General features: G+C 43.0%; 1 protein-coding gene across 3 annotated transcripts in view; it reads left to right on the top strand.

Annotated features, from left to right (window-relative positions):
- The window catches only part of MREG (melanoregulin), an 83,810-nt gene extending 66,443 nt beyond the window's left edge, over positions 1-17,367 (top strand). For all 3 annotated transcript variants that reach the window (XM_053597388.1, XM_053597387.1, XM_053597390.1), the window contains 3 exons: positions 12,978-13,068; positions 14,553-14,716; positions 15,767-17,367. In XM_053597388.1, coding sequence (XP_053453363.1) covers positions 12,978-13,068; positions 14,553-14,716; positions 15,767-15,901 — 390 coding nt within the window. In that variant the 3' untranslated portion in view covers positions 15,902-17,367. The remainder of the gene's footprint in view (positions 1-12,977; positions 13,069-14,552; positions 14,717-15,766) is intronic.
- Positions 17,368-18,641: the final 1,274 nt, after the last annotated feature.

Below are 18,641 nucleotides of genomic sequence, written 5' to 3'. Positions count from 1 at the left end.
GCTGATGTGGGGGCAGATGGCTGCTGAGTGCACCAGCTGTCTAGGAACAGTGAAATATGATCTTATCTTTCCCAGTTGTGCGTCATGCCTGGTGGAAAGAGAGAATAGGTTTTCATAGTGCTGCAAGAGGATGCCCTCCTGGCTGGGTGACCTGACACTGTCCAGGCCCAGATGTGTTTAAGGGAAGCTCTGAGCTTCCCTGGCATCACTGACCATCTGCCTCCTTTCCTGCCAGCCTCTCTAGCTGCACCTTGCACAGGGCTCTCCTGGCATTGACTTCCCCCCCCCGCTGCAGAGCAACAGGGAAGGTGTGAGTGAGGGCAGCGGGAGGATGGACCCAGTGCCCGTGCCAGAGGCCACTTTTGAAAAGAACGTTCCTGCACGTCATGTTCCATTTCTGTCCTTGTGACTGGGAAGGATGATGTGGTGTGCTAAATGTGGACCTAACTGAGTGGCAGCTTAAGAGAGGAAGAAGAGGCTTTGGGGTCAAACGGACTCGAGTTTAAATCTTAGGTTCCCCACCTAGCAGCTGTCAGACCTTGGCTGAAATGATTAACCTCCCAGAGCCTCATGTAACCACCTGCCCAGAAGAGGATCCGTAGACCCACCTCCTTGGATTTCATGGTGAATTGATGATGTGGGACAGTGCCTGCCACGCCATGTGCCTTCAGTAGTTAGGATTTAAAGAGATGTATCCAAAAAGCACCTTTCAAATGTCAAATGCTTGATCAAGCGCGGGGTGGAAGAGGTGAATGAATCATTATGTTTTATATTACTTTTGAGGAATTATTGTTTTCTAAAAATATCAGAAGCCAAATCCAAACCACCATCCTCCACTGACCACCTCCTTAAGCTGACCTAATTTTCTTGGACTGGACATGCACCACATGTGCGAATCAGTACAGCCAGCCCAGGTCCTTAGGTTGAACAGTTTGTTACAGTTCCTCAGGTGGTCAATTTACAGAAGTTCTACTGTATCTTTATTGTATAAACCTATCTCATTCAGAATTGGCAAGGATTCTAGCCTAAGTAGCTTTTATGACAAGATTTAGTGCTGCTTTCTAGATTCAAAATAGGCAGTCCAGTCGCTGGCAGAACTTTGCTTTTATAGGCATCATGTTGTATAGTTAAGTTCAGCAAGCTCATTGGAGGACCTGCAGCAAACACAGAACTGGGTAGGACGTGGATGAATCCAGGTTCTTGTGTTCTGGCAGCCTACACTCTAGTAGGAGACATTACAAATACCTATAGGATAACACCATCTGTACAGCAAGTAACTCCACACCAGTTTTCATAAAGGGACTGGGGGAATTCAAAGGAAAGAGCGATTAAGAAAGGTGATAAGAGGAGAGGCCAAGCGTGGTGGCTCACACCTGTAATCCTAGCACTCTTGGGGGGCCAAGGCAGGTGGATTGCTTGTCAGGAGTTCAAAACCAGCCTAAGCAAGAGCCAGACCCCATCTCTACTAAAAATAGAAAAATTAACTGGGCATGGTGGCACACGCCTGTAGTCCCAGCTGCTCAGGAGGCTGAGGCAGAAGGATCGCTTGAACTCAGGAGTTTGAGGTTGCTGTGAGCTATGATGACTCCATGGCACTCTACCCAGGGTGACAGAGTGAGACTCAGTCTCAAAAAAAAAAGTAGGTGAAGGCTTCGCAGAGGTAAAATGCATTTGAGCTGAGCCTTGAAGAGAGAGTAGGATGGTAGGACGGGGACCACAGAGGAATGGGGGTGTGAGTGAACGTGGGCAAAGGCACACAGGCCCAGGTGCACTGGAGCAGTGGTTCTCAACCTTCCTAATGCTGCGACCCAATGGAAATAATGTTATAGTTGGGGTTCATCACAGCATGAGGAAGTGTATTAAAGGGTCGCGGCATTAGGAAGGTTGAGAACCACTGCACTAGAGGATGGAGGGGGGGTCCCATGTGGCAGGAGCACGCTGTGTGCTGAGGGCTGTCATTGGGAACACGAGCAGAAAGGTCAGATCATCTAGCCTGCTTGGGGTTGAGACTTTATTCAGTAAAGTGGGAACCCCTGAAGTTTGGGGAAGAAAGTGACCTAATGTCACCATTAAGAAGGCAGCTGGCTGGGAGAAGTTTGGGGGATTTAGCTCCAGGAGGCAGAGGCAGTGGGACTAGAAAGGAGGAGAAATCTTGCGCAGAGGGAGAGCCAGCAAGACAAGGTGCCGGACTTGAAGATGGGGTGACAGGACACTTGAGCAGGGGGGAGCTGGCTTGACACAGGATAGAGCAGCAGCCTGACAGGGCATGTCCCTGTGTGAGGGGCCCGTCCACTGGAGACATCACACAGAAAGGTGGACATTGACACCTGGAGCTGAGGCTTGGGGTCAGGACTGAAGAAGGAGACCAAGGAGTCACCAAAAAGGAAGCAGTGACAACAGTTGAGATGTTAGGGCACATTATCCAGGAGATGGAGATGAGAAGAGGGGACCCTGGGAAAGGACTGTGTGAAGAAGAGACAGAGAGAGAGAAACGAGAGAGGATGCACTTTACAGGCAGCGAATCTCAAATCTCAGGCTTCCCACTGGCTTAACTCTAGGCAAGATAATGAACTTGGAGGACTTGCTGTCTGCAGTACTGAGTGGCCACGATAAAGGCCCCTTCCTTTTTCCCATTCTCACAGAAACCTGGAAAGGCGTGTTCAGAAGAGAACGGCCATCAGGATTAAATGCTTTAGGAAATGTGAGGGTCTTGGGAAAGGACTGTGAGGGCCCCTTAGATTTGGCCACTAGTGGGATCAGAGGGTGGGGCCTCAGCACCTTGCATGGGGAGTGAGTCTAGAGGAAGGTGGAGGGTGGGGGGGTGGTGATGAGGGGAGGCTCCCCCTCTAAGCCATTTGGCAGGTGAAGGGAGGGATGGAAAACGGCCTGCAGCTTGAGGAGGTGAAGGGGTTAAGGGAAGGCCACTGTGGCTGCTTGCATCAGCGAAGCCAGCTGTCCTAGTAAGAAAAGTGAGCTAGTTTCTTGCAAAATCCTTTTTTCTCTTGGATTTGGCTTATGAGGTCAAGCATTTGGGTGTCTGTTCAAATGTGCCAGCTGATTAACTCAGGGAGGAGGAAGCCTGTCATGTGAGTGAGTGAGTGAGTGAGTGAAACTGTGGTTAGTTGCTCTGCAGAAGACTCGGCTGGGCTCTGAATCAGGCATTCTTGTAACGCTGCAATCTCGTGAGCAGGGGAAAAGTGTGCAAGCTCCCGGGGTGTCTTCTCAGAAGGCCTTCTTTTCAGATGAGAGGTGGGGCCTCTAGGGAGAGAACAGAGGAGGTACCTTAGGTGGGTCTTACCTGGGGAGCGTCTCTCAAGCCTAAAGTCCAGTTATAGAAAAACACGGGGCATCTCCTGCCCTCCTTGTTGCAGCTAAGCATGGCTTCATCTAAAATGTTTGCATTTTCTCCTTGGTCCCTAGAACTTAGACCTCTGAAAGTTCCACCACCCTCCTGACCCCCTGCTTCTTGGGGGGAATGGTTTGCCTTTGACTCCTCCAGAGCTGAAGTGGGGGCAAAGTGGTGAGGAGGGGAAAGGGCTGGGGTGTTGGGATAATCCTTCACTGTCTTTAAGGAGGAAGAGCAGAACTGAGGTGTCCGGAGGGACCCAGAGCGCTGTGTCCTAGTGAATCAATGCTTGTGTGGAGGAGCATTCCTGCCTAGACACTGGAATACTTTGTGTGCCTCTAGAAAAGTTCTGATTTCTCCCCAGATTTGAATTGTGTCGTCCTGGTTTCTCCTCAGGCGCAGCTGCCATGACTTCAGGGTGTCCTCTTCTCTGGTCAGCCTCTCTCTCTCTCACCCCTTTCCTCCCTTCCCCGCCTCTGCTCCCTTCCTGTGCTCAGCCAGTGTGGATAGTGGCTCTGCATGTTGGCCACACAGCCAGGCTGCCTGGGCGGGAGACCCCTGTGCCTCACCCACTACTGTGTGCACTTGGGCAAGTTGCCCAGCCTCTTTGAACCTCAGTTTCCTCACTCTTAAGCTGGATTGTAACAGTACGCATCTCATAGGGTAACACATCATGTTACGGGGATTAGCTGAGTGATTGTACGTAAAGAGCTTAGAGAGCAGAGCCTGGGAAGTAGTGACTGCTCTATGGATATTACTTCTACCATCTATCTATCATGTATCTATCTTGTTTGTTGCAAATGACTTTAAATCCTCTTTGGATTTTGTTGGTGATAATAGAAAAAAATATGTGAAAGATCTTGCAGAAATTATAGAAGCTACATTTCTAGAAATTAGAAATGAAATAGTATATTTCCATGTGAAATATAGAAATTCTGCTTTAGTGTTTCAGTCATTATCTTACCGAGCTTTCATTCTGAGTAGAAAGTTCCTCTTTACACTAATCTTCTTTCTGGTGACTTCCACCTGCATTTTTGAGTTCTGCATTTTATTTTTATTTTAATTATTTATTATTTATTATTATTATTATTATCATTTTTTGGCCGGGGCTGGGTTTGAACCCGCCACCTTTGGCATATGGGGCGCCGCCCTACCCCTTTGAGCCACAGGCACCGCCCGAGCCCTGCATTTTAGAAAAAGAAAAAAAGGAATCCCTCTTCCATACAGTACTGTTTAAGCATTTTTATCCTTCAGAGTCCTCTAATTTCTGTACCTACCAACTGGCCACCAGGACGTGGTTTCCAAACACTTTAGCACTGTCTTCCTGGTTGCACATTGTTTGACAAAATCTCTTGAAAGGCAGTTTTCCTAGATGTTCTGGGAAGAGAAAATTGGCTGCTACTTATGCTTGCATTCATGTAGTATAATACTACAAGAATTTTTTTTTTTTTTAATTGTTGGGGATTCTTTGAGGATACACTTGCATTTGTTAGGTAAAGTCCCTCTTATAATTGTGTCCCTTACATGGATTTTTTTGGCTGTATTTTCATTACTTTATCTGGGCCTTGTGTTGTTCATTCTTTGTAAGCCCAGTGCCATGGTTGGCACAGACTAAGTGTCCAGTAAATGCAGACTGAATGCCTTATGTTGGGTGGATTTGAAGCTTTTGGTTTACCTGAACCCTAGGCCTTGCTTTCACAAGAACTGCTGTACAGGCCGGTCCCTATATTTGGTGCTTTGGCTGTATTGATTTCTTTTCAGCCTTAGAGCAGTTAGTAAGTACTTCAATTTATTCCTAATAAATCGGACCTTTAGATTTTACTTTGTTACATGTTTCAAATCATGATTTTTATTCCTTGTATTAGTAATCCTTCCTACTTTTGTGATCTTTAACTTCATGTCACTGATAAAAATAATGAGCTGTCGGCTTGGTGCCTGTGGCTCAAGCGGCTAAGGCACCAGCCACATACACTTGAGCTGGCGGGTTCAAATCCAGCCTGGGCCCGCCAAACAACAATGATGGCTACAACCAAAAAATAGCCGGGCGTTGTTGCAGGCGCCTGTAGTCCCAGCTACTTGGGAGGCCGAGGCAGAAGAATCGCTTGAGCCCAGGAGTTGGAGGTTGCTGTGAGCTGTGATGCCCTGGCACTCTACCCAGGGCGACAACTTGAGGCTCTGTCTCAAAAAAAAAAAAAAGATGAGCTGCCCCCAAACTGAGCCCCCGTAGAGCATGACTCGAGAGGTCAGTCTGGACTTTTCTCCAGACTGACCTCTAAGTTTTTCAGACTCTTCCATATTCTCTGTGAAAGGCAGACATGAGGGGGTTTCTTAGATGCATGTTAAATTCCAGATTCCCAACAGATAGTACCTTTTTCCTACTTAACCTGATATTTCTCACTACCTTCAAAATGAGAGAAAATTAAACTGTAGAAGCAGTCAATATGATTTTTGTTTTAGAGAGTCCCCTTCATTTTCCGTAGAAAGTGGCATAAGGTGATGTGAATTGGTGAAAACTAAAGGGAAAGAGATAAGTTCCCATGTTCGAAGAATTCATTTTACTGGCTCGGTGCCCATAGCACAGTGGTTATGGCACCAGCCACATGCACTGAGGCTAGCGGGTTTGAACCCGGCCCGGGCCAGCTAAAAGAACAATGACAACTGCAACAAAAAATAGCCGGGCGTTGTGGCGGGCGCCTGTAGTCCCAGCTATTCGGGAGGCTGAGGCAAGAGAATCTCTGAAGCCCAATAGTTGGAGGTTGCTGTGAGCTGTGACGCTACAGCACTCTACCGAGGCTGACATAGTGAGACTCTGCCTAAAAAAAAAAAGAATTTATTTTACTAAGAAACTACCACTTTAAAATAAAAGTACTTACTATACAATTTGTAGCTTTGTAGCTGTCTGACTGAGGTGTGTTTCATTTTTGTAATGCAGTTAAGACCCACCCCGTTGTATGGGGTCTTCCTTTCAAGTTACTCGTGTTTCACTTGAAATGGAAATTCCCACAGGGTTGTGTGTAGCACATGATACATTTGGGTGCTTAATACTTTTTGGTGTTGATGTTGGAAAGAACAACTAGGAAACACAAAGTCTTAAGGTATATGCAATACTAGTTTTAAGGCATGTTTAGGAAAATATTGAAATGGGGGGCCATTTTCTATAAAACAAATGTTTATTCCATTTCTATCTATAGCGGATAGTCACAAAGTCAAATTAAAGAAGGAGCCAAAGTCTTATATCTTAATACAAAGTGATTGCTAAAATATACTTAATGTATTACTTAATATATTAAGTAAAAAGTGTAGGGTATACATTATTTTGCCATTTATAGGAAAAAAAAAAAGGAAGGATGCAAAAAATAAATAAATAACATCATTGCCTGCAGAGAGGACACCAGGGCTAGAGGACACTCACCATCAAATAGTGAGTGATGTGAATGTATTACCTAACTTAAACAAACAATAAATATATAAGAAAAAAGAAGCTGGGTTGGGGGAAGCAGCAATAACTAGTCATTCTTTTCTTTCTTTTTTTAAATGGTATATAGGTTTTGGAATTAGATGCACTTAGATTTGATTCTGGTTTAACTGCCACTGGCAGTTGGACATGGGGCAAGTTCCATGAAAGTTCACCAAAGTGTCCTCTATAACATTTAAGAAAACTTTTCTGATCGCTTCTTTTATGGTGATCAACTATTTTAAGGACCACTTCAGCCTGTGTATGAACATCTTCATCTGAAGATTGTTTTTAACCATCCAAGAAAGACAGAAGATAAGATCATCTTAATGGTTGGGTTTCAGATGGTGAATACGTTTTTTTGTCTCAGAGTTATTATGAATCCAAAATTAACTTTGAACCGATCATTAGATCAGCCAGGATTCAACATGTTCATAAGGGAGCTTAGTGGTTAAGCCAATTTTATTTAGACCCCTCTCTCTTTAGAAGAAATTAGCCAATTGGATATAAGCCATCTCTTTCCCGTGTTATAACAAATCTTGTGGGAGTGAGAGACTGGGCTCTGCTGGGCAGAACTTAGGGAAACCACAGTTCCCTGGACACCACAGGGTAAACCCTGCATACAGACTGGGGCTGCTGGTATATCAGTGTCATTGCCTAGATTCTCTTGGGACAGAAAGGTTGGGGTCTAGGAGAGCCATTAACACAGCTTCTGTAGGGCACATTCATTCCTGTCATTTGTGACAACGTAGATGAACCTAGAGGTTTCTGTACTGAGGGAAATAACCCAGACACAGAAAATCGAAAATAGTCAAACTCATGGAAACAATAAAATATTGATTGCTAGCAGGAGTGGGGAAATGTTGGTTAAAGAATCAAAGACCCAGCGAGGTGGCTCCTGTTGCTTGAGCTCGGGAGTTGGAGACCAGCCTAAACAAGAGCAAGACCCCGTCTTTACTAAGAATAGAAAAACTAGCCCTTCATGATGGCACACACCTCTAGTCCCTGCTACTTGGGAAGCTGAGATAAGAGTATTGTTCAGGGCGGCGCCTGTGGCTCAGTTGGTAGGGCACCGGCCCCATATACCGAGGGTGGCGGGTTCAAACCCGGTCCCGGCTGAACTGCAACCAAAAAATAGCTGGGCGTTGTGGCGGGCGCCTATAGTCCCAGCTACTTGGGAGGCTGAGGCAAGAGAACCGCTTAAGCCCAGGAGTTGGAGGTTGCTGTAAGCTGTGTGATGCCATGGCACTCTACCCAGGGCCATAAAGTGAGACTCTGTCTCTACAAAAAAAAAAAAAAAAAAGAGTATTGTTCAAGCCAAAGAGTTTGAGGTTGCTGTGAACTATGATGACACCATGGCACTGTACCCAGGGCAACAGAGTGAGACCCTGTCTTAAAAAAAAAAAAATCAGTTCTTAATTTTGTGCATAAGAAAGTGATCTGGGGAGCTTAAATCAGGACTCAAGGTTAAGGCCAGCTCACAGGGATAGAGGGCTGAAGAACTGGCTATTGACAGTGACAGGATTTTGAGCTTTTTCTACCTTTTATGTTGTGTCAACCTTTTTATCTGGTGGTTCTAATTTTATTTGGCCAACAGCTGGACAGGGGACAAAACCTCAGGAATTCAGCTATCAATGTCTTCAGAAATTCATTTTCAGGGTGGCGCCCATAGCACAGTGGTTATGGCACCGACCACACGCACCTAGGGTGATGGGTTCAAACCCGGCCTGGACCAGCTAAACAACATTAACAACTGCAACAAAAAAAAAAAAAAGAAAAGAAAGAAAGAAAAAGAAATTCATTTTCAATCATGTTTTTCAATTTGACTTGGTTCTCAGGTATCTTATGAAATTATCTCTGTATTATTTCCTTTGCTACACCTTTACTGATTTACCCATTGTTAAAAATTTAGGACCATAGCATCACAGTGGCCACAATACTTTATTTCAGAAATTATAGGAAAAGACAAAGTACTCTTTTAGAAAATAATACTTATCTTTTTATGTTTATTACAGTTGAAGTCTCTTGTGAAGAATATTTAAGTGATCTTTAACTGTTGTTTTCATTTATTAGTCTCAATAAATCATTACAACTTAAAAATTGTAAGAGGACATCAAAAGACTTGTTCTTCTTTAATACCAGGAAGTAGGGGAGTTGGTTTTTTTAGTTACAGAGAAACATGCTTGGATAAGAGTTCATACATCACTGTTTAATTTTTATTTATTTATTTTTTTTAGGCAGAGTCTCACTTTCTTGCCTTCGGTAGAGTGCCATGGCCTCATAGCTCACAGCAACCTCAAACTTATGCTCAAGCACTTCTCTTGCCTCAGCCTCCCAAGTAGCTGGGACTGCAGGCGCCTACCACAACGCCTGGCTATTTTTAGAGATGGGGTCTCATTCTGGCTCAGGCTGGTTTCGAACCTGTGAACTCAGGCAGTCCACCTACCTCAGCCTCTCAGAGTGCTGGGATTACAGGTGTGAGCCACTGCTCCTGGCCAACCATACATTACTGTTTCTCATTTGGTGCATTTAGATTCTATTCTTTAGGGTCATATGTGGAAGAAGAGTTCATATTCTTTTCTTGCCATTTATTTTATCAAATACCAATTCTTAGTTAAAACCCCATGTGAATTTCTACTGGTTTTAGAGCTTTAAATTTTACACAAAACTTCCAGATACTTTTATATATGGTTATCAATGATTATTCTGTCACAAGAAGACAGTAATAAAATGGATGTATGAAATCCACAGGTTCTTCCCACTAATTTAAAGAAGCACCTACCCTGTGAAAGTTCTCTGTGAGCCATGGTAGGAGAAGGTGGGATCCCCGGTGTGGCACCTCTGCATCCATTCTTAGCAGAATTTTTTTTTTTTTTTGAGACAGAGTCTCACTGTGTTGCCCTTGGCAGAGTGCTATGGTGTCACAGCTCATAGCAACTTCAAACTCTTGGGCTTAAGGATTGTCTTGCCTCAGCCTCCTGAGTAGCTGGTGCCTGCCACAATGCCAGACTGTTTTTGGTTGCAGTTGTCATTGTTGTTTAGCTGGCCTGGGCTGGGCTTGAACCCACAAGCCTCAGTGTATGTGGTCTGCGCCCTCCTCACTGAGTTATGGGCGCCAAGCCATTCTTAGCAGATCTTTAAATCTAATATTAGTTATAGGTTGCTTCCCCATCAAATGTTTTATCAGAATAACAGACACTAAAACTGAATGAATTTGTATAACATTCCGTGTTGATGTTTAGGGACAGTAGAAGGACTGATAGACGGACCACAGGGAAGCAAAGACTTAAAAAAGTCCAAAGGTTGGATGATCTGATGATGAATGGGTCTCTGAAAAGCAGAGATTTGGCTACTCTTGGAGAGAACAAGGTCTGAGGAGCTTAAAAAAAAAAAAAATTTAGTAGAGACCTTTAATTGCAAGTTAACGTAGCCACCTAGTGGTTCATTTCGTAAGTTAAGATTGTGTGCGTCTCTAATCAATGTGACTAAGAGTCTGGTCACTTTTTCATTAGATCCAGAAAGCAGGGTTGTTTTCATTGAGGATAAGTAGGGCATGGTTTTGTCTAATATTTTGTTTATTTATACTGACATCTTTTTATCCAAAAGGAGTTAAAGCAACTTATGTAAAAGTATATAGAAAGATAGCACAAACTAAAAGAGTGAGGAATAATGAGAAAAAAATAGATAAATAAAGATATAAAATGTAGCCAGAAATGGTAGGAATTAAGAAATTATTACTAAGACCTATATATTTTGTCTATAAATTTTCAGGTAAGTGTGAAAAGTGAAGAGTTATAAAATTCACAACATCCAGAAAGATGATATAATGTTTAGGAAAAGTGAAATCACATCTGATGCTAAGAGCAAAAACATTTTTCCTCTGGAGGGCCTCACAAATGGGAAACTGCATAACGTAATGTATTGTGTCTTCCATCCGCCTGGTAGAAATAATTCTGAGTCGGGGCGGCGCCTGTGGCTCAGTCGGTAAGGCACCGGCCCCATATACCGAGGGTGGCGGGTTCAAACCCAGCCCCAGCTGAACTGCAACCAAAAAATAGCTGGGTGTTATGGCGGACGCCTGTAGTCCCAGCTACTTGGGAGGCTGAGGCAAGAGAATCGCTTAAGCCGAAGAGTTGGAGGTTGCTGTGAGCTGTGTGATGCCATGGCACTCTAGCGAGGGCCATAAAGTGAGACTCTGTCTCTACAAAAAAAAAAAAAAAAAAAAGAAATAATTCTGAGTCCTGGAGGATTGTGTCTTAACTGTGATTTGGAGAAGAAGGTTCACCAGCCTCCTTTTTAAGGGCTTACATTAACTCATTTGAACCTCACGATAAAACAAGGAGGTGAGATGGTTTTATTATCCCCATCCTGGAGATGTGGTAATTTAGATGTGAGGAGGTTAAAACTTCCCCAAAGTCAGGAGGTTAATAAATAATGGAGCAGGGATCCACACTCAGACCCAATGTGCAATACTGAAAGTCAATTGAGTGCAATAATGTCTTCCAATGAAAATAGCAATAGTTGATTTTTCCTCTACAATTTATAGTCTGTAAGAGATTAGATATGGATGCTTTCATGTGATGCTAAAGATGAAACCAGGGTTGCATACTTCTGAGATGACTTAGTTCACTTTGCTCTCTTCCAAGTTCGTGGACTTTGTCCCTGATTCCAGTCACCACACGCATGTGCATGCATGCCTTCGGTCAAAAATAGAGGATCAGGAAAGAGTTCTCAAACTCACCACTTCCTGACTTCTGGCAAATAGTAGAAAGTCCATGCCTGTGGATCTAAAATGCAGACAACAAAACACATTTTGTTTTGCTAGCTTTTCTTTTTCCAAGCCGTATCTATAAGTGTTCGTGAATGGCAGTCAAATTGATTTTTCTTAACCAGGCATGAGAAAGTCAAGTTCCTTGAAAGGAACTTGGTAGGGAAATAATGGCATCGTTGAAACGTTTTCAGTTAGAGGAGTCAAAATATCATATAACTTGAGTCTTAAATTGAGCATGTAGAATGTGCATTAGATCTCTTAAGATGTGCATTAGGCTGGTTGTGTGGCTAATGTCTTTGCTAAGAAAGAGGAAAAGGTATGCTCTATAAAATGACTTTTATATCAACAAGGATCTTTAAAAACAAATTGTTGTAACTTTTTTTTTTTTTTGAGAGACAGAGTCTCACTTTATCACCCTCCGTAGAGTGCCTTGGCATCACAGCTCACAGCAACCTCCAACTCCTGGGCTTAGGTGATTCTCTTGCCTTAACCTCCCGAGTAGCTGGGACTACAGGGGTCTGCCACAACGCCCAGCTATTTTTTTGTTGCAGTTCGGTGAGGCTGGGTTTGAACCCCCCCACCCTTGGTATATGGGGCCGGCGCCCTACCCACTGAGCCATAGGCACCACCCTATTGTGACATTTATAAAGGAACACTTATCTCCATGAAGACTCTAATGCTCCTAAAAGATTTAAGTTCCATATTGGGGCCAACATGATACACATAAGACTGATAAAGAATTTTCTAGAAAGATAAACTTTTAATAGTTATGATAAATTCTTGACAAATTTATCCTGTCAAAGTAATATAAATAAAAAAGATCAGTGCTGAGATATGGTGACGGAATCATTGGCTAGGTATTAAGAACTTTGGGATTATTGTGATAACAAAAGGAGATAGAGATTCTTTGTGTGTCAGTTTCCTCATGAACTAGGGAGCTGGATTGGGTCCAAATGCCGATTTTGGTCCCTGTTAGATGGATAATACTAGATTAGTCAGTGAAACTCTCAGGGTCTCAGTTTCTTCATCTATAAGGTGGCTCTAATAATACATAGATCTTATTAGGTGCTCACTGTGTGCAGGTGTTGTGCTTTTGAATATCTTCAATCTTCACGACAATCTTTGGTGCAGTATTTACCATTGTTAACCCCACTTTGCAGGAGAGATCATGGAAATTGAGAGGATGAATAATGTGAAAAATTTCAGTAAGATGATGTATGTTAAGTGCCATATCTCTTGGTATAGAAGAGATTCCTATTGATTTTATCAAATCCATCTTCTTTTAGGCATGCTTTGTAGATTAAGGAAAGAGGAAAACCAGATGTTTAAGCAGCATGATGTTTAGGAATGAGATAGAGGTTTAGGGTGGAAGGTATAAGTAAAACCAAATTTGTATTTTCCTACAGGAGTGGCAGAAACTCAACTATGATATCTATGCCCTGCGGCAGATTCGAAGGGAAGTGAGAAGCAGATGGAAACGCATTTTAGAAGACTTAGGTGAGCCTGAAAGAGATTGTGAAATGGTAAAAATAGTTATGATCATTACCCTTCACTCACTCCACCATCGTTTTTATAAAAGGAATGTCAGTAATTTACTAATTAAGGCTACTGTGTACTAATTATTTTCCCAGTCCTGCTCTTACACCCTCAAGCATAAACATCTGATACTTCTCTTGTCACCAGCCCATGTCTTGAGGACACACTCTGCCATGTGTTACTCCATCTGTCCCCAGTATAGGGTGGCAGAGCTCAGGGCAATCATGTGGGCTTTAGCATTTACTTCTCTGGCACTGCACATTGAATTAGATGAAGCCGATCGGCCTATTAGTTGTAGCTTTATAGGATAAGGCAGGCTGAGAGAAATAACCAGAAAAACTCAGTGTAGATTTCAGAAGATGTAAGAGGAAGAAGAGCTTCAAGTTTGGGAAAATACCTGTGGCATTGAAGTAGATACCTACTGTAATCAATAATGGTTAATGGTGATGGTTTTTCTTAATTCTACCAGGATTGTGAAGCAATAAACATGGCCCCCACACCCTAAATTAAGCTTGTTTTAATGTTTAAAAAAATGTATCTATCAACTTTGAAGTCCTTAATCCTTCTGCTTGGAAAGAGAAGATGACACCCTGGCATCATAACTTTTCAAATGTGGGGTGCCACATTCCTAGCCCCCGTGGCCTTAGTTGGGACATAACAGGATGGGACCTGTTTGCTCTGCCCTCTTTGCTCACCTGATATTATTGTCAACTAATAGTCTCCTTTTTCTGTAAGTTACTCCAAGCAGGTTTAAGTCTTTGAGCCTTTTATACCTGTGGGTGAGTAAATGTGGGCAGCATGTTGTCGTGAGGAAGGAAATCTGGGCCGGAGGGAACACTTTCCAGCTTGGGAGGCAGGTGAGAGTTGTGGGGGCAGGGAGAAAGATGATGAGTAGAGAGGACTGGAAGGAGGGCTCCGAACCAAAGTCGGAGCAGCAAGCAGCCAGTGGATGAGTATCTATCTGAACCTCCGAGTGTAAAGAGGCATCAAAAGGGCTGTGCCTGTGGCTCAGTGGGTAGGGCGCTGGCCCCAGGTACTGAGGGTGGTGGGTTCGAACCCGGCCCCAGCCAAACTGCAACAAAAAATAGCCAGGCGTTGTGACGGGCACCTGTAGTCCCAGCTACTCAGGAGACCGAGGCAAGAGAATCTCTTAAACCCAGGAATTGGAGGTTGCTGTGAGCTGTGACGCCATGGCACTCTACCAAGGGCAACAAAGTGAGACTCTGTCTTTAAAAAAAAAAAAAAAACCTCAAAAGACTTTAAAGACCTTCCCAGTCACATTGAGCTGGGCAGAAGCACATGGAATAGTGCCTTTGGCTTCAGTTTTCTGATGTTTGTACAGAAGGCATGTTTGGGTTCTTCCTCAATCTCCTGCAGAGATCGCATTGCAGGACATCATTACCTTGGCACTTACTTCACATGAGGGGTAAATTTTTCTGCCTTAGGTTTTCAAAAGGAAGCAGACTCTTTGTTGGCAGTGACTAAGCTCAGCACCATCAGTGATTCCAAAAACACAAGGAAAGCTCGAGAGATGTTGTTAAAACTGGCTGAAGAGACCAATATTTTTCCAACAAACTGGGAGCTCTCAGAGAGATATCTCTTTGTTGTGGTAAGTGGATGGCTTTTGTCATCTGCCCTAATTTTTGTGTTATGTTGTGTTATGTTATGTTATTAGACAGTCTTCCTCTGTTGCCCCAGGCTGGAGTGTCATGGTGTCAGCATAGCTCACAGCAGCCTCGAATTCCTGGCTTAAGTGATGCTCCTGCCTCAGCCTCCTGAGTAGCTGAGACTACAGGTGCCTGCCACTATGCCTGCCTAATTCTTCTACTTTTAGTACAGACAGGGTCTCACTCTTGCTCAGGCTGGTCTTGAACTTCTGAGCTCAAGCAATCTCCCCCATTGGCCTCTCAGAGTGCTAGGATTATAGGCAGGAGCCACCCAACCAAAGTATGTATATTTAAAATGTTGGAAATGTATAGCCCCTAATTTTGTTTTAAATGTTTGCCTTTTCTATTATTCCATATACAGGAAGTCCTCACTTAATGCCATCAGAGTTCTTGGAAATTGCAACTTTAAGTGAGGTCCTTGAATGATGTTTGTTATAACATTGATGAGGAAAAAATATGTCATTTTGCTTACAGTTGCAGTTTGCAAGTGAGGACTTACTGCACTCCTCACTCTTAACACCAGCAGCACTGCCACGGTAGGAGGTGGCAGCTGGTGCTGGCATTATACACACTGTGTCCAGTGCCCAGCAGCATCGGAATCATCTGCAGAGCTTTAAAGATTCAGATTTCTAGACTGTACCGGGACCTACTGAGGCTTGGAATTTGGCCCAAGATTGTATTTTTGAGCCAATCCTGTGTGTAGTCTGCTTTTTGAACTATTTGCAGGTAGAAATACTGTTTATAGAACCTAAGACTGAAAAATAATTTGGACAGACTCTGAGATGAAATGTTTCTTGGATAATGTAAATAGAGGATTAAGCTGTGCCTATAACTTTGTTGAGAAAAAGTTAATAAGTGTTTTGCTTGCTCTTCATTATTTCCAGGGTGAGTTATGTTGTTGTTAAATTGATTTTCCCATTGTCACGTCTCTGTTCCCATCTTGGCAACATTTAGTTACATATTTGTTAATTTCATTAATTAATTTATTTCAGGACCGTCTCATTGCACTTGACGCTGCAGAGGAATTCTTTAAAATTGCTAGTCGAACTTACCCCAAGAAACCTGGCATCCCATGCCCTGCAGATGGCCAGAAAGAACTTCACTACCTTCCACTTCCAAGTCCCTAAAGCAGAGGCTCCAAGGCACGGGATGGGAATTCTTCCACCGGGACTCAGCAGCCAGAAAAAGTGCATGTAAAGGAGAGTAGCAGATAGAAGGGCTGCTGAGTGAAGAGTGATGCTGAATCCCATAGAAAATGCCAGGTCTTCACGAGGACCTTCTTCTAAGAAATGTTCACATTGCGTTGAAACCCTCTGGTGGTCTCATACATCCAGAAAGCAAGCTGGAGCGTTGGCCAGTGGGACCGTTCATCGTGCATGATTACCTTCCAAGAGCCCATTGCCCCAGTGTTAAGTTTTGGTTGTACAATGAGCTCTGAACATTAATTCTATTGAGAGAGCAGAATATTCTACTTAATAAAAAATACTTGTAGAAAAAGCGACCCTTGAACCCAAAGATGAATCACCAATTTTAATTATTATAAAGTATAGGCTAAATCCCAAAAGAGTGCTGGACATTATGTGGCACGTCTTTGATTTGGAAGAACCTGTAGAACTTTGGAGGGTGACAAGGCATCATTTAAATGTCAGTTATGGAATTCAGAAGTATGGACAGAGCAGATAATGGAAATACCAAGGGGTGGTGCTTAGAAGTGAGTTCCAAATAGACTGACTCCAAGCCCAGCTTCTTCCAGCTGCACGTAAAAAGTTCTCTTTTCACTTGTGGTACCTGCATCCTAAATTCCCACCATTATTGATACCTGGTTACCTCCTTTTTGTATATTGTCCATTTTTATTCCAAAAGCCCTTACATTTTATCTGAGACAACATCTGTCAACTGAAATGTTTGACCTCTATTTAATTCTCTCGTCTGTAATCTGTTTCTGGCTTATTGGCTGAGAGTTGCACCTGCCCGGGGACCTTTTGTGCGGATTGCAGCTGTGTAGACAGTGTCACATCGAAGAAGATCACTGCTGGGTGTTCTTCCCTTCTGAAGATAATTTTCAAAGGGGAACAGTGCTGTCAATGCAGCCTGCTTCTGTCCACAGATCGAGAAGTCCAGCTTCAAGAGTTACTTGCCACTAAAGCAAGAAGCTTGTCGAGAGATCGTGGTTTATTTTATTGGAAAGGCTTTAAGGATTTATAGAATTTATCAGGACAACGGCAACATTTTTATTTTTATAGATCTTGTATTTCTGACTTCAGATTAAAAACTAACTTGTATTTAGTCATCCAGGGGATTGTAACTTGAAAATTTTCATATTCTGATTAGATTCCATGATAGTGTATGCAATGTTTCAAATATTTCTTAGAAGTGATCTATGTTTGTCCATTTATTAATGCATTGCAGACCAACTTACTGACGTGTTTCAAGAAAATTCTTCCTAATTTAGTAAGCTAAAAATTTTATTTTTTATATTTAATACTTAATCCCTGTCTCAAATTGTTTAAAATTAGCCTGCAGATATTTCCCTTCACCTGTGTAGGCTCTTGGTAGGTAAATACACAACGTGAAACAAACAATAAAATAAACAAAATATCTTAGAACGTTGTATTGTTTTAACCTCTGACCTCAGAATTTGTGTTTGTCTTTCTGCCTTTTTTCAGTGTCAAACTAGATAAGGTTGTTTGCATCCACAGAGTATAAATTGTTACTATAGTCTTTATTTTTGATAATGAATAAGGATAACATTGCCTCTATTGATTATTAAAATAGGTAGAATTATCCAGGAATTCCTTATAAAGAATTAAAAGGTTTCTGTATTTACTTTTGTTTTTTTGAGACAGGTTCTCACTCTATTGTCTGGGCTATACTGCAGTGATGCCCTCACAGCTCACCGTAACCTCACATTACTGGGCTCAGGCAGTCCTTCAGCCTCAGCCTCCTGAGTTGCTGGGACTGCTGGTATGTATCACCAGACCTGGCTAACTTTTGTATTTTTTTGTAAAGACAGGGTCTTGCCCAGGCTGGTCTTGAACTCCTGACCTCAAGTGATTGTCCCACCTCAACCTCCCATCATGCTAGGGTTACAGGTGTGAACCACTGCACCTGGCTTGTGTTATGTTTCTGAGAAAAAAGAAGGGACATTTTTTTTTTTTCTATGATCTGTTTAAATGAAAGGACAGAGAAGCTGAGGCACAGATGGGTTCAAGGACCTCCCATCGGCCTAAAGCCAGGTAGGAGTGAGTTGTGTGCTAAAGTCCAGGAGAAGCTAGTGCATGAGAGAGGCTCATGGTGACGGAGGTGGCCACACACACACACACACAGGAGGGTAGAGGGTTTTCCTATTTTTAAACTGTCTCTCTGCTGACAATTTTAATACTTCTCAAAGGTTCATCTGTGATTTTAGGTAGTAGATGGATGGAAGCATTTTTTTTTTTTAACTAGTAGTTACTTATTTTAATGTGCATCAGAGGAGAAACCCTGTAACTAGCAGGACAAACACCTGGTTTTACATTTTTGTACAGAACAATAAAGTATTTGCATGTCCTTACAGTGGGGGCACCAGGCAGGACACAATTACTAAAGTGGTAAGGAGCGCAACGGTGAGGGCCACCAGTTTCATCGTGAAGCTCAGTGGTGGCTCTCTAGGCCAGATGCTGCTATGGAAGGGGGCTTCCTGGTGGTAGCGGGCATGCAAGAATAGAGCAGGAGCTAAGTGGACACAATTATCATGAGTGGCCAGGCCTGGAGGATACCTGCAGGGAGGGATCCCGGGAGATGGTAAACAGAACTTGGCATCCATGGAGGTAAAGTAAATAGGTGAGCAGTGAGTATTGGTCAGTTTGTACCATCAAGAGACCTTAA

This window comes from Nycticebus coucang, chromosome 7, assembly GCF_027406575.1.
Source record: "Nycticebus coucang isolate mNycCou1 chromosome 7, mNycCou1.pri, whole genome shotgun sequence".
Classification (NCBI taxonomy): domain Eukaryota; kingdom Metazoa; phylum Chordata; class Mammalia; order Primates; family Lorisidae; genus Nycticebus; species Nycticebus coucang.
The sequence above is the reverse complement of the archived record's forward strand: the minus strand, read 5'-3'. Positions and strand labels throughout refer to the sequence as shown.